This window comes from Arachis hypogaea, chromosome 2 (genome assembly GCF_003086295.3).
Source record: "Arachis hypogaea cultivar Tifrunner chromosome 2, arahy.Tifrunner.gnm2.J5K5, whole genome shotgun sequence".
Lineage (NCBI taxonomy): Eukaryota > Viridiplantae > Streptophyta > Magnoliopsida > Fabales > Fabaceae > Arachis > Arachis hypogaea.
Window position 1 is genome coordinate 103,118,584 of NC_092037.1, and position 16,017 is coordinate 103,134,600.

The 16,017-nt window shown below is 32.8% G+C and overlaps 1 protein-coding gene and 2 non-coding genes across 3 annotated transcripts; 1 reads left to right on the forward strand and 2 right to left on the reverse strand.

Moving 5' to 3' along the window:
* Window positions 1-220: 220 nt before the first annotated feature.
* TRNAA-AGC (transfer RNA alanine (anticodon AGC)) lies at window positions 221-293 on the reverse strand. Its single transcript has one exon. It is a non-coding gene; the product is annotated as a tRNA-Ala (tRNA).
* Window positions 294-2,389: 2,096 nt separating this feature from the next.
* On the reverse strand, window positions 2,390-4,791 carry LOC112728994 (zinc finger protein JACKDAW-like). The gene has a single exon (XM_072222313.1). It carries the CDS (start codon window positions 3,984-3,986, stop codon window positions 2,625-2,627), a length of 1,362 nt encoding a protein of 453 aa, XP_072078414.1. The 5' UTR covers window positions 3,987-4,791; the 3' UTR covers window positions 2,390-2,624.
* Window positions 4,792-13,715: 8,924 nt separating this feature from the next.
* On the forward strand, window positions 13,716-13,789 carry TRNAV-AAC (transfer RNA valine (anticodon AAC)). Its single transcript has one exon. It is a non-coding gene; the product is annotated as a tRNA-Val (tRNA).
* The last annotated feature ends 2,228 nt before the right edge of the window (window positions 13,790-16,017 follow it).

The window sequence follows — 16,017 nt, forward strand, 5'->3', positions numbered from 1 at the left end:
TGAAACAAAGACTACAAGTCTGACTTGTAACATTCTGCTCAAAAATGAAAAATTAATAATTCAATAAATCGATCAAGGCAATTTGTTGAGAAGATATATAACGTTAATAACAATCTTGAACTAATATTGTTTATGCACTTTCAAGTGTTGATTGTATGAATTTTGTTTTTGACTCAAAATGAAGAAGTCGCATCATCAGTATAGAAAACATGAATAAAATTGGAGATGCGGGGTATCGATCCCCGTACCTCTCGCATGCTAAGCGAGCGCTCTACCATCTGAGCTACATCCCCATGACTGCTTATTTTATCGAGTTTTAGTTTACCATTCTTCTGTTCAAACTATTATTACTATTATTGTTGTTACAAAAATAGAAGAGTTTTATTTCTTATTATTTGGTTATGATAATCTAAACAGCTAGTAGTTATGGTGGTCAGTGTCTAGTGTAGATAGACATGCATAACATCAATCAGTAATGATTTACTGGTATTTGCATCGTTTTCGGGACTATTCAATCCAAATTGGAAAGACTCAGACACACACTTTATAGTTACTGTGTATGCAGAGAGCTACAAGCATTAGACGATAGTAACCACGAACTGTCAAAGCAAAGAAGCAGTAGCGTCAAATTCAATCGCTTTGACCACGAATTCAGCTGACCTTGATTTTCAACTTACAAGGTCTAGTGGTAATTATACTAGGAATAATTAAAATATGATTTTCAGTTAGCTTATTATTAGCTTCAACTACTACTAGCACGGTGTAGTTGATGACACTTGACAAATCAATATCAAAATCAAATTAAAGGGATTACTTTCACTGTTTCAATCGTGTCCTTGGCCTTGCCATCGTTACGAGAGAATCAGGGTGTATGTACCATTTAAAAGCCAGTCTGGCACCTACATTGTAGATTCTCCCAAGCTAGTAACTTAACAAGTACATACTCTTCTGTGTCTTTCTTCACTTCCTATCTACCACAAATAATGCTTAATTTAAATGCATAATGAATAATAATAAGTGATCTGCTAGTTATAATTCAGTCTAATTATGTCTATAAATCGAAATTTAAACACAATAATAAACGTGATTTATTTTTAGTTAGAAAAAATCTTGTTGATAATAATCTGCTCAAAAATAAATTAAGATATCAAAAAATAAGTAAATATTTTAATTTTTCTAAAAAAGTAACATTCTATAAATTTCAAACTCTGTAAAAAAATATGTTACTTACTTTAAGTAACATCATATTCATCTTCTCTTCTTATTAATTTGAGCATCAGAGTACTTTTATAGATATTTTTGCCAACTTTTTCCATCTCAAGCAAAAACAAGCTCAATTCTTGAATAGGACGAGTTATATCTTACCCCAGAAAAACAATAAGTATACATTCAAAAGTTTCTAAATCTTAATATTTATCAACTTTTATAATATATATATATATATATATATATATATATATATATATATATATATTCCAAATTTCCAATACTTGTTAAGTTTAAAATTTTTGAACAAGTATATATGTTTTTAAGAATATTTAATGGATGAAAAAAAAGAAAAAAATAATACTTTTTACAATACCCTTAACCTGCTGCTTGTGTAATAGGACAAAGGTGATCTATATACTAAAGTACTTTACTCGGGGAATATCTAAAAAATTTGTATATCTATAATTTGTCGTATGGTGGAATAATTTTTCATCTACCAGAATTGGTGATGAAAAGACCACATCACCTGAAAACACCACTGAATTATTAACAGAAAAGTTGGCAAGACATATCCAAAGGAATCAGATTGTGATAAGGTTTCAACCAGCTACGTACTGTAATAATATACTATTTCTTTTCTTCTTTCTTCCGATTAACCCCGCCATGCCAGTAGAAAAGGATTTGAATTTTGACGGTCAACACGAGAATAGTATGTAGTACGTAACATGTGTTTTTGGCGTTTCACATAAAAATTAACCAGAAATAGAATAATATACTATCTCAATGTGCTTATAAAATCAATTTCTTTTCATTTTAAAAAAATATTGTTTCCCTCCACTACTTCTCCCAACAAGTTTAGATAGAAGATAAAACAAGAATTTGGAAAAATAAAAAATAAAAAGCATATGCATGATTTGAGGGGTGTTCCCTATTCCCTTTAATTTAGTCATCTCGTTAGAGAGACATGCATATAGTAGTGGTCCCTACTCCCTACTCCCTACTACAATTAATAGGTTACACTGTGAGGAGTCTATATTTGGTCTTCTCTTCCTACCCATCATTATATTATGCTTCATGAACCTCAGCTAGCTCAATTTCTAAATAATTCTACTCTAAAAGGAAGATATGTAAGTTATCATGGCTTTGCTATTTGAACATTAACAGAATATAGACATGAGAGTGGAATAATATATATAAATAAACTAGTAGAGAAAATGTTACAAAGCTCGTAAGTCCTATTTGGTGACCATTTTAAAATAAAGATATAGAACTGTAGGACTAAAACTTTGTATCTTACTTATATTCACCTTACTCTTATGTCCACATATTCTACATGTTGAAGATCAGAAGAAACATTTCTAACCATGATATAACATGAAATTGATGATAGTTGCCGCAAAATAAAAAACAATTCACTAATTGGTAGTGAATTGGGTGAGCCCCATGGAAGAAGCAAACTTTGCAAGCTCTTGTGGTAGGAACTGATGAAGGCCAGCGGGTCCTTCACCAGCACCGCTGACCCCGAGAAAATCTCTCGTCAAGTTATGTTCCATCGACGCTGAGTTTGAACCGGCATGATGAGGGAGCTTCAAGTTCCCCGCAGGATCCGTGGTACTATTTTGAGCTGCAGTTTGCATAACTAGGTGATCATAAGTGTTGGAAGAATGCGTGAATGAGCTGAAGCTACTAGTTGAAGCAAAATCCCCAGCATGAGCATTATGGTTTGAATTATTAGATGATGAGGAGGTCATTACCCCAAAAGTAGCACTGAAAATGGAAGGAGTGGTGGTTGATCTTGTGGAACCCATCTGAGCTGCTTTCTGAAGAAGTGCGGTTGCTGACATGGGAGATAATTGGTTGTTATTGTTATCGGTGGTGGTGCTTTGACCGTCAGAAGTATAAATAGAAGCCAAGTTATCTGATGATTTTCCAATAGCAGGTAGTGAGGAGGAAGAGAGTGAAAGGTGGTTTGCACTATTACTATTGTGGGTGAAGTTATTCATTTGCACAATGTCAGGTAAAGGCAAGGAAGAAGACGCATTGTGATGATAGAGTCCGACAAGATTACTATTATCATGAGAGGAAGTGGCGTGTTGTTGATGATGGTTGAGCCATAGGGATAAGTTAGGGGAGTGATTGAAATGAAGAGGAGGAATGAGGGCATGAGAAGGAGGAGGAGGTGGTTGTTGGGTGTGGAAATTGAGATTTGTAGTGGAGGGGGGAAGGAGAAGGGAGGAGGTCTCGAGAGCCAAAGCATCGCAGAAAGCTCTGTGGGTGATGAAGCTATCCTTCCTGGAGAAGAGGGTGCCGCAATCACATTTGTACTCGCGAGTGCCGCAGGTCTTGCTGTGAGCCTTCCAATCGGATTGGACGGCGTACTTCTTGGAGCACTTGTGGCACTTCCACTTCTTCTCGCCGTGCTTCCTGCTGAAGTGCTTCTTGATGCCGGTGAGGTCACCCAGGGCCCTGGAGGCGTCGTGGTGGACGCAGCTCTTCTCCGGGCAGATGTACACCTTCTTCCTCACGGGCTCCTTGTTGGATCTCTGCCTCAGCTTCCATGGCAGGTTGTGTCCCCTCCTGTGCAGCTGAAGGTTCTGGTCCCTCTGGAACCCTTTGCTGCATATCTCGCATATGAACCTGTTTGTGGCCATTAGCGTCTTGGGCGACAGCGCTATTACCTCCGCTTCCGGGTCTGGTGTTCCTGGATGGTTTCTCTTTTTCTTCTGGATTACTCCTCCTTCTTCACTCCCTTTATTATTAGGGTTAGGGTTCATCATTTCAGCTTCAGGGATCGGAATCGATTTTAATTTTGGATGCTTCTCTCTTTCTCATCACTGCTATATATCCTCAAAGACGCTGACACCCATATATCTTCCTGGCCCACCCCTGTACTCGCAATTCATACTTTCTCATGTATGTCTATGTCTATGTGTATATAAATAATTAAGGTGTCAAACAACAAACAAGGCACATAAAGAAATGAAGTCGAGTATAAAACTAGCTATAGTATGGTATTTCACTATTTCTCTCTCTTTCTCACACACAATTAATGTGAAATAGTAATGTGTCTTTGTGTTTGAGACTTGAGAGGGGCTGCCTTTTCGCCTACTAAACAATAATGAATAATAATATTTGAATATGTTGGGGAATTGTTGTATACTCTATATATGTATATATCTTTTAATATTAATAAAAGGCTTTTAAAGTACTAAACCTTTTCTTAAAGGTGAATAAATTAAAATGATGTTGCTGCGGATGAATATCTCGAGAGGTGAATCATAGTAGTAGACTAGCTGGTAGATGTGTGTTTGACTCCTTGTGTTGTGTATGTAGGAAATCAAGGTTCAAAATATTGTTGCGTGCCTCTTCGCAAGAAAAAAGTCTCTTGCCTTTTATTTCACACTTTATCAGCTCTGCCCTCTGGAATCATTAACCCATAATTACGGCGACCAACACTACCTTTCTTATTGTCATGCTAGCTTAGAGATTAGATTAAATCAGTCAACAGAGAAAGAGAGAGGCACCCTCAGATGACGATCCAGGGTCAGAGATATATCAGATTTTCAATGCAACGTTATTTCTCTCGTCTTTGTAACGGAAATTTTTTCTTGTATATATAGGATAGTAAACGTTTCACGCATAGCACCGTCCTTCTTTAATCATTTCTGTATCTGTAAAATTAAATATAAAAATCTTATTTTATTTGGATTTTGAGATTAAATCTACTCAGATTTTTTATGTTATAATTGTACGTGTTATCCATTTCAAATATTAAGGTATGCCTAGGCCATATCTCTATTTGTGTTGTATGATAATGTAGCAAATAGGAAGGTTTGTAACATAATGTATGTATATATATGTGTATTTGAAAACCTTTTTCGTAGGTGTATAGTATTAGTGAAATAATTGATGTTTATTTGTAGATATAATATAATAATGAGGGTGTGTAGGGAGGGTTCTCGTTTCCCAAAGCAAGTAAGGTGATAGGACCGTCCGTGATACCCCTGTCAGTGTGTGTGTGTGAGAGAGAGTAGGGGACCCCACAAAAATATTAGTGTGGGGATACCTTTCATCAGGCACCGTCCAATGAACTGCTAATGCTATACCCATCCATGTTCTAGCTACACTCTCATAAGTCTAATGCTAACACCACTCAAATTAAGAACTAAGAACTAATATGTATGTATATCTTCACATTTTCATTTAAATTAAAGTCAACAAGTCTATTATAAAAAAAAAAAAAAAATATTGAAAAATGAAAAAAATAATGTAATCATTTTATGACAAGTTATTATGGTGTGAGTCATATATATGTTGAAAAGTCATTTTTTTTTAACTTGTAGTATAGTACAGTTAGTTTGCTAGCATCTTCAGGTACAGAAGGGAAGTGCAAGTGCAGCTAACGAAAGAGAAAGAGAATCTAAGGTTATAAATATAAAAGAAGTATATGTCATTAAGAAGACAGGTATAACAAGTCAAGAAGTAGCTATCCCTCCACATAGAACGTAACAAGACACTAATTTGTTGATATGTAGGTAGATGTACACGCATACAATTTACGTTAGGTTTGCAAGGAAACGTGCATGTCTGAGAATATATATGATGGTATGTATTGAATGATATATTGTTTGGTCATGACGATGAAGACGTTACTTATTAGCTTCCATAAAGCCTAAGCTTGCTGGTGGGATGCCCCTCCTACTTTGTAGCACAGCACTGTCTTAACTCTGCTACTTGTGATGATTGTGATATATGTATGCACATAATTTATTGCCCCCTTTTTTTTTTAATTTTAGTATCAATCCATCATTTTAATTTGCTTGTGAATAATAATAAAAAGGTGGATATTATCATAAAAATTTTATAATTATTTTTATGTGAAGATGTTTTTTTATCATTAGATAATAAATTATAGGATTTAATTTTAATATATGTTATAAAGATATTTTTTTTTAAGTGTAACTAAATAAACAAAGCATATTTTTAATGTAAAGATTTTCATAAGAAAATAGTTTTAACATTTTCTAATAAGAATAATGTATAAATTATTGTAAAAAGGAATATTTCCAACTAACCACTTACTTAAGGATAGATCTGATCTGAGGATTGCTTGAGTGACGAAGACATTTTACCTCACATACACAGTATAGCAGTGTCCACTCCCTTCCATTATTGATGATGAGATATATAACTACATGACGATATCATCACCAATCCAAGACCAATATATATGTTTCTTTTAATTTGTTGGGCTCGCTAGCTAGAATTATTAATTGATCCAATCCAGCTTCAACTATACTATATATATCTACTTTAATTATAGTTTATACCAAATAATAATTATTATGCATTAAAATTCTCTGGGTAATGGAATCATTTTGTAGTGGAAATCTATAGATCATGGCATTGTCTATTTTAGTTCTCTGCCCAGTTCCAGTCACGTGACTAAGGTTTACATATATAGCTTTGATATTTTTTGTATATTCAGATTCCTCGGCATAACTTTTTCGGTGTCTATCACCAGTAACCCTATATATACTGCACTGCCTGCGTGTCTCATGTATGTGTGATCGAAATTTGGCATCATCACAACAACATTGACCTTTTTCATTCCCATCTCAACTAAGCCTATTTCCATTTCCATTAGGGTCAATAATTAATAAGAGTGAGGATTGATACATATACTATATATTCCATAGGCGGCACCATTGTATCTCAAAGGACCTTAAATTTTCTCATTCATCTCCAATCGGATCCTTCTTATTCCACTTGGTCCATATGCACAATTAACATAGATTAGTTGACTTTATTTACCGTCCTAACAAGCATAATAAGCCTAATATTTTTAAATAACCAACTAACACAAGGACCATTCTATGTTGTTCATACCCCTTTTTGAAGAATAATTCACATTCATATAAACATGAAGAAGAATATTTATGTTATCTATATATAGCTCATCAGCTAGTTTTTTGAGACCATATATATGATATCTACATACGTAATTAGTCTGGCCCCATTTAATCTAATCAATGGTTTAGAAAGAGATACAGCTAGCTAGCACTGCCACTGTACATATATATATATATATATATATATATATATATATACATGTTCACACATTTGATGAAGCTGTCAATTATGATATGATTGTTGTTCTTACCAAACTTTTATCGTGCTATACAAAATATATTTAAAGCGATGGTCCATGGACTAGTAGCTCGCTCTATATATACTCAATTTACTCAGTTTGTTATCAGTAGAAAAAGACTTTGACAAGTGCAATTTTAACTCAATCACAAATTGGTAAAAAAATTTCAAAGTAATTAAGATTGCATCATCAAATTTTGGGACCTTGACAAGCTACTGGAATTGGCTAGGAACATATTTTAGGCGTGAAAGCTAACAATCAAATTAAACGAAATAAGTAGTGAGTAATTCAGTTGGATCGATATAGAATATAATTAATTGGTCAACCAAGGTTAGCTTATTCTAGATAATAAAGTATATATATTCTATAAATTTAAACGGGGAATGCTAGGGGCAAAAAATTTGCAAGTGTCCTTTAAGTTGTTATTGAAACTGGAGTATTGTATTATTTATTAATTTGATGGAATAATATATATTAAACCACTTAAATTTTGAAACTAAAATTAATATATATATAGAGTATGATTAGATGATAAACCACTACAGCAGGTGTGTGGGACCAAGCTATTTGACAATAATCAGGAACTGCATGAGTAGGGCCCGGGGGAGTTACATCTTATACATTGCAAGATTATTGATTATTGGAACAATAGGGATATATATATAATAATTAAATTTATAATAATTGGAGGAGAACACAATGTGTTATGTTATAAAAGTATGAGACAACTCAACTGCTTTTGGCTTGATGCATCTGGATTGTAGAGCCTCCCATTCCAATCGATCTATATCATGTGTGTTATTTCCACATCCTTATTATTTTGGTATCCAATGATCATTCTTCATCAGCTCACTACTCATCATCAGTAGACATGCATTTTCTAATTAGAATATGTCTTTGGGAGTAGGCACAGCACAGTTAAACAATAATAATGTTACGCTAATTTAAAATAATAAACATGCATGTAACGACAAAAGAGTATAATGATTTTTTTAATAATGGATTACTGTTTTCACAAACCAATTAGAAGAAATTGTAATTGAATTTGATGTTAAAGTAGTTTAAGTCCAACGAGAAACGGACACACCTTATTGCATCCATCCATGCCATGGATTCCCCGTCGTCCCCGCAAGCCTATTGAGATCGAATTAAGTGCCATGCATTATTTTTATTATTCTTGTGTATAATAAGTAGTTGTAGTTAACAATTAATTTCCTTCAATTTAAGCTTAATTAGTCTTGCCTTGCAAATTTTAATTTAATTATTGACATCTGTACATAGCTCTGCTGGATTATCACTTCCAAAAATACTACAACGTTTCCATTATCGCAATACGCGTTTTTAGTGCTTTAATTTGAAAGACCCTATGGTCTATGGATTGTGTTTTGGCCAAAATATTTGCTGATTATGTGGTAGAATACTACATGAATATAATTAAGAGGGAAAGCATTCTTAATATATCTATTCCTCAGCATGTGTATGCCTCCATTATTAGATTATTATAGCTAGAATATCTCAAAGACTATTACTCAAATTTTGTGTGTATATATTTAGGGAAAGTATGAGGAGCCAATGGAATATCTATACAATATGGACAATGGAGGTTTAGTGAATATTAGAGATATAATCATTAATGTTACTCTTTTCCATCAGTTGAAGCTTTTTGGATGAGTGGTATCATGTATGGTATTAGAATGCTAGATTCGAAATGTCGAGTTCGATCTTTGGTGAACTCCAAAATTAGTTTAAACTTTTGAGATCCATATATTTATGATGTATGCAGTGTAGCACAAAATGCGGAACCATGGTAATGGAGTTAGTAACAGTCCAAGAAAATCAAATCTTACTATCTGTATATTCAAATCCTTGGTGAACCCTAAAATTAGTTTAAACTTTTGAGATCCATATATTTATGATGTATGCAGTGTAGCACAAAATGCGGAACCATGGTAATGGAGTTAGTAACAGTCCAAGAAAATCAAATCTTACTATCTGTATATTCAAATCCTTGGTGAACCCTAAAATTAGTTTAAACTTTTGAGATCCATATATTTATGATGTATGCAGTGTAGCACAAAATGCGGAACCATGGTAATGGAGTTAGTAACAGTCCAAGAAAATCAAATCTTACTATCTGTATATTCAAATAAGAGAAAGTCTACGGCCATCACTTTTATTGAAATTTGGCTCGCACTTAATCATTAAAAGTAAATTGAATAATTTTACACTATTAAATATCATCTCACACCATTAAAAATATTGATGATGGCTAATTGATGGCTATACATCACAAATTCTGCTGGTCTCTAACATTTCTCATTATTATTATTTTTATTATTAATTATAAAGCTTCATGATTCAGGTCCAAATTTCTAGGGGGGCGAAACTGGGTAAATCTCCAAAGTCCAAACAAACACAAATACATGATCTCGTGCATTCTGAAATTTGTGAGTTTAATTATTCGACATTTATTCCAGAACCAAACATATATAGAAACACTACTGTATTATGCAGAATCTTCAGAAACCGACCCCATCCCCATTGATTTACTGTCCTCACACGGTCACACCTGTTCCCTTTGCAAATATATATATATTATCAGAAACCTCTACGAATCTTGAGAGAGAGATATTAATAAACGAATTTATTGTTTCATTTGATGCAGTATAGCTTTCCGTTGAATCAATTTCGTTTCCCATATATATATGTAGACTCTATGTTCATATATAAAATTGTGATCAAATAATTATATTTGAGTTAGATCATACTATGCATATTGTAAAGAAGAAATAATAGGCTTAGTTTAATTATAGGATGGAATAAACAAATACGTGTAGACAAATTTGATGATTGGATGGGGCGAATTTGATAAGAAGATTGTGCTGCTTGGATGTCTAAATTGATAAAGATATATGAGCAAGAACAGAAGAACAAACTAAAAGGAGTTTGTACCTGCTACTGTATGTAGTCTCCCTCACCCAAAAATAAAAATATAAAAATGAAAAACCACACATACATTCCTCAATCCTCAGTTTGCGTTGTGTCATGGACCCACAGCCACTGGGCACTCCTAATTTGTCTCATTATTGTGTGTTAGTTATTGCTTTATTTTTTATTTTTTAAAGTTAGGAGTGAAATTCAAATTTAAAATCTCTAAATGAAGAAGTAAAATTATGTCATTTAAATTATAATTTAATATACACATTTTTTTCTGTTTTTTATTATTATTATTATTATTTTACCTATGGCAAGTCACTTGAACAAAAGAAGGATATGATAATATATATTCATGCCGGTGAAAATTCAGGTGAAGTTGACTTCATGTGAGGTTGATATCTGAAAAAAAACTGTTAAATGAAAATTTAGTCAAATCAGTCAAATCATCTAACAACTCTCAGATATCAACTTCACGTGAAGTCAACTGTACCTGAGTTTCCACTGTTCATGCCACATCCACAGCCACGTGCGTATAGTTTCATTTGATGCTTTTAGCATCTAGATCTCCTTTTAGATCACCAATCATTTTTCTATTATGCGAAACCGATTATATTGATGATGAGTATATAACATATAATAGCCTATAGTAGCCTTTAATTAAAAACAATTTAATTAATATATAAGTAATACTACATCAATTCATTCATATAAAAACTAGCTAGAAATTAAAACTAATAAGAATCAAATATTTGACTCCAACTATACACTAATTATATCAACAACGCGCAATTATTAAGCACATTTAAACGAACGTGTACTTATTGGCTTGGTCCATATACACGCACATGAAAGGACTTCATTTTCAATATTCCAAGTCATTCAATGGTATGCTTCTACACAACAACAAACAGGTATAATTGTGTGATATAATCAAGTAGCTTAGGCATTTGGTGCTCATACATATACATATAGATAGTAATAAGTATTACTAAGCTAGTACTATTTTAAAACCTGGCCTATAGCGAGCATTCATTATTATTAAAAAATATCCATTCATCGTATATATATACCAGAGATAAATTTTGTGTCTCGTCTCAAATAATTAATTTAAGAGTCTCGCTAAAAAGACAATGAACTATTTATTTGGCCCAATATGTATTAATAATGTAAATTAAATATCATTATCTATCCCTAATTTCTAGTTACCTTTTGTAATATCTACCCCAAATTTACTCCAAATTCTTTCACATTAACCTTTCATCACCCACTATTACCTACCCTCCAAAAAATTCCATTGTTTGTTCCGCAGAAAACCACCATTTCTCCGCCGTCCCGCTGTGTGCGCAGCAATCTGCGTTCTACCGTTCTATTTCTGCGCGACGTGTAGCCTCCGTTCCTGCCGACCAGAACTGTCGTGCTCCGCCTTCTCGCGCCAACACCCTCACCGGAAGAACCTCCATCACTCCTCACGTGGCCGAACATCCGTGACCTGCAACTGTCAGCGTCGCCAACATGAGTTGCAGCCCCGAACCCCGCGCTCGCATCATCCAAGCGCTGCTGTATGGGTCTTGTTGAATTACTCGAAGAATAAACATCCATGAAAACTGAGAAAGTGAACATCCAAAATCATACAAAAACGAACATCCAATGTGAATGTGTATAAATCATAACAAGCAATCATCGTCTACAACTAAGCACCCAAGAATAACCATCCAAGTTCACAGAGAAAGTGAACATCCGGCGACAGGAAGAATGCACAAACCGGCTGCAATGGAGGCGCTAGATATCCGGGTTGCTGCGGTGCTGCGAGGTCGACTCACACAATATGCGCGTCCTCCCTACGTACGGTGGCCTGTGCGGACGACGGTGCTAGTCGGAAGAGTGTCGGCACGATGTCCGACGGCGACTGGTAACCATAGCGGCACTGTACCGACTTTTGCTTTAAGGAGAGAATGAGAGAAGAGTTTACACCATATTGAGAGAGAGAAATAATCCTAATTTGATTCTGACGAAAATTTTGATTTGATTTAAATTTTAAATGAAAACTACTCAAAATTAATTAATTACCATAACTACTCAAAATTAATTACTTGCCATAACTAACGGAATCATGATTTAATTCAAATTTTAAATTAGAAACTACTCAAAATTAATTAATTGCTTCTAATTTAAAGAAATTAAAGGCTGCATTTGAATTGAATTGAATGTTCTTTTAATTCCCATTAAACAATAACACATAGATACACACACGAAAAACTATAACAACAGTTTGCAGAGTCTTTTTCTTCTTTTTCCCATAAATTCAAGATCTCATTCTATGACACTTGACTTTATAGATATGAACATTAATAAAAAGATATGTAAGACTGTGAGAGGAGGTGGGGCTAGCTTCAAATTTTCAATTGATGCATGGATTGATGGTTTCACTCATTGAAAAATTGAAATATAGAGAGAGGCATGTGTAGTTGTAACGCACAGTAGATATCAAAGCAGCTGTCCCATGCAACGAGGGGGATAAAGAAAATTGATTATGAGTTTGATTAATTCCAAGAAGAAGAAACCAAATAATAACAGAATCAAGTTGGTCTTATTATGTCTCGTTGGATTGGATCTATGCATGTTCCCTTTTCGTGGATTTTTGTGCAAGAGGACCATGGTATTGGTATCACATCATACCAATAATACTACCAAATACAAGCATCTCTAAACATTCTTCCCCTATGCCCATCTTTTAAGAAGGTGACAAGCAAGCAATAACTAGAACAAACAAAGTATATGACATTGAAAGGATATATTTCCATTCATTTCAAACCTTTATAGTGATTTATATATTAATGTTGCGTAATGTCTAGCTAGGCCGACTACATATATATGAACAGATCAGAAGAGAGTAGTGCATTGTATTTGTGAGTCTGTGGATCGATTAATTGCCCCTGCTAGCCAAGTTCATAATATTGATGAGAATCATGCATGTATGTTAGCAAAAGCCTATACAACAACTTTGATCATCAGTTAACACCTTAGTGAATAAATAACACAGTAGCAGTTTAGATGAACATACACCTATGTAAATGAGTAAATGTTTATAAATAATTTGCACATGTATAATTCTGCTCTAGAGTGAATTGAACATCATTATTATTTGGACAATATTCATAAACAAATTAAACTCGCCATCGATTGGACTTGGGCTACAATCACTCTTGCATTTGTTTTTTTATTCCTAGATTATTGCACGGATGACACTATTAACAAATTGGAAAAAGAAAATTGGTACCTAATTGGACCCATTCTTATTGCCACTATTTGAATATTCCATATCATTTTTTAATTATGCAAGAGATCATAACCCAAAAAAAGAAGGAACAAACAGAACTTTACAAGACTTAGAAAGAAAGACCTGGCTGCTTTAACACCTGGTGTCGTGGTGTAGTTGGTTATCACGTCAGTCTAACACACTGAAGGTCTCCGGTTCGAGTCCGGGCGACGCCAATTTGTTTTGAATTTATGTGCATCTTTGTGTTTTAATAAATCAAATTCAGTATATATATGCAACTATTCTACTATTAGTTTGCACAAAATATTTTTCACTCTTATATTTGTTTCTACTTCTATTTCTTCTCATATCCTTAAAAACATATTACTGCTATTTTGTTCTAATTCAACATACATGACCAAAATAATGATACATGAAAAGCAAGCACTAATGACAACATGCTACGATCCATTAGGAAATCCAAATGTGACAGTCAAGGATCAAGGATTAATTCAATTTCGTAAAGCAATTCCATATTTGGTTAACAACATACTCAATTTAATTGAGTAATGTTCTTTTGAAAGGCTATCATGGATGAGTCCGTGACAATCTTATTACTTAATTGAGATGCATCGAATTATATATTGAATCATTAGTTGAGACTTTGACGTATGTATATGTTTTAGAACTTGGATAAAATGATGGTTGTTAAGATTCGAGGCCGTGACGCTTTAACAAATTAAATCTTAAATTGTATTATGAGGCGAAGAAGAGAGCTAAAGCTCATCATTATTGCGGTATCAATTATTTTCAAACATTTAATAAGCAACATAGCACTTTCTTTCTTTTTCAAGTTTTTCGGGCAAACAAACACCTAGAGTAACTTTTTGAAAAGTTTCTAGCACCATAAGATAATGCCAACTTCAAGATTATCACTAACTATTTTTTTGGGTCTTAAAAATGAAAGATGGTCTCACATTGGCCACAAACTCTGCACAGATGTGTAATTGGTCCCTGATCTTCCTTTTATTATCTAGATTATTAACCACAACCTTATGCTTCTTGCGGTTGGTATCGTACCTGGTAAGTGTAGTTTATGTGGAGTATAGTTAGCACCACTAATAATAATAATAATAATAATAATAACAATAATAATAATAATAAATTTAGATTAATCTAATGGTTAATTCATTAGTCCAGTTAAGTAAGTAATGTTAACAATTCAAATCTTGTCTATTGCATACAATCACCTATTAATCAACAGCAAATTTATAAATAAAATTCAAATAAAAAATAGATTAATTTTTGACTTGTCAGATTAAGAGATACCATAAATAATAATAACGAGGAATGACGACATGCAATGGTTGTCCAATTTGAGAGGTTAGAGTAGTTTCCTAACGTCTTGACTCTTTTAGTTTATTGGTGAATTATTCTGTATATTTATTATTTATATGTGTTGTTTGTTTGATATATTTTTAATATAAAATTTATATTTTAATATGTATTTCATTCGTTGGTTATATATTATATATTCTCCCCTCCCAACATACGTATAAGTATTATTCCAAAGATAATTTATGTACATATAAAAAAATTAACCTAGTTTGACATCTATTTATGATAGAATTATTGAAAAGTTTAAAAATATGAGATATCTCTCACCTCAATTCTAATACGATATGTTTCAGATGTTTATTTTTATTCTTTATAATAAATACTATTTTAATGTTAGTATTTTTTTAATAATAATTCTCCAAAAACTCAAGAATATTATTTGGTGTAGGAATAATATTTTTCATATATATCAAAGAAGTGATTACCTTAGATTATTTGGTGAAGATCTAATTAATAGAATTCCTTTTTAAATTATTCTTATAGTTTAAGATTTAACAAATTTTGAAAAATAAAATTAATAGAGCTAAATCAATATACTTAATTAAATTTGAGATTTATATGCTTATAAGTTTAGATAAATGTACATTTCTGTCTATTCTAACTAAGAATAAGAAAGCTTACTTATTTAAAAGAAAACAACTAATTTAATTATTCTTCAAGTTATTCAAGGAATAATAACCATTTTTATTGAGGAAGAAAAAATATATTAAAATGTATTTCAATTATGATGAATAATTTCCGAATCATCTCAAATTCAATAATTTCGAATACAAGCTAACCTGTACTTTATTTTAGCATTATCCCCTCAATAACGTACTACTATATTTAAATATGAGCTATTATACAAGTCATTTATATTAACGCGCGCATATTTTTTTTCATATTGTTACTACAAGTTCTTCTTCTTTATTTATTGTAATTTTTTTCCTCCTTTCTTTTTCTCTGTTTCCTTCGTCACCAGTAATCTCATTATTATTATCTCATTATTAAAAATAATGAATAATTTAAATTCAGATTGTCAATTGAACCATAATAAAATTGATTATTATTTTGAATCCAATCAAGT

Excerpts from the sequence above, each read along its gene's own strand:
- LOC112728994 (XM_072222313.1), bottom strand. The coding sequence starts at position 3,986 with ATGATGAACCCTAACCCTAATAATAAAGGGAGTGAAGAAGGAGGAGTA.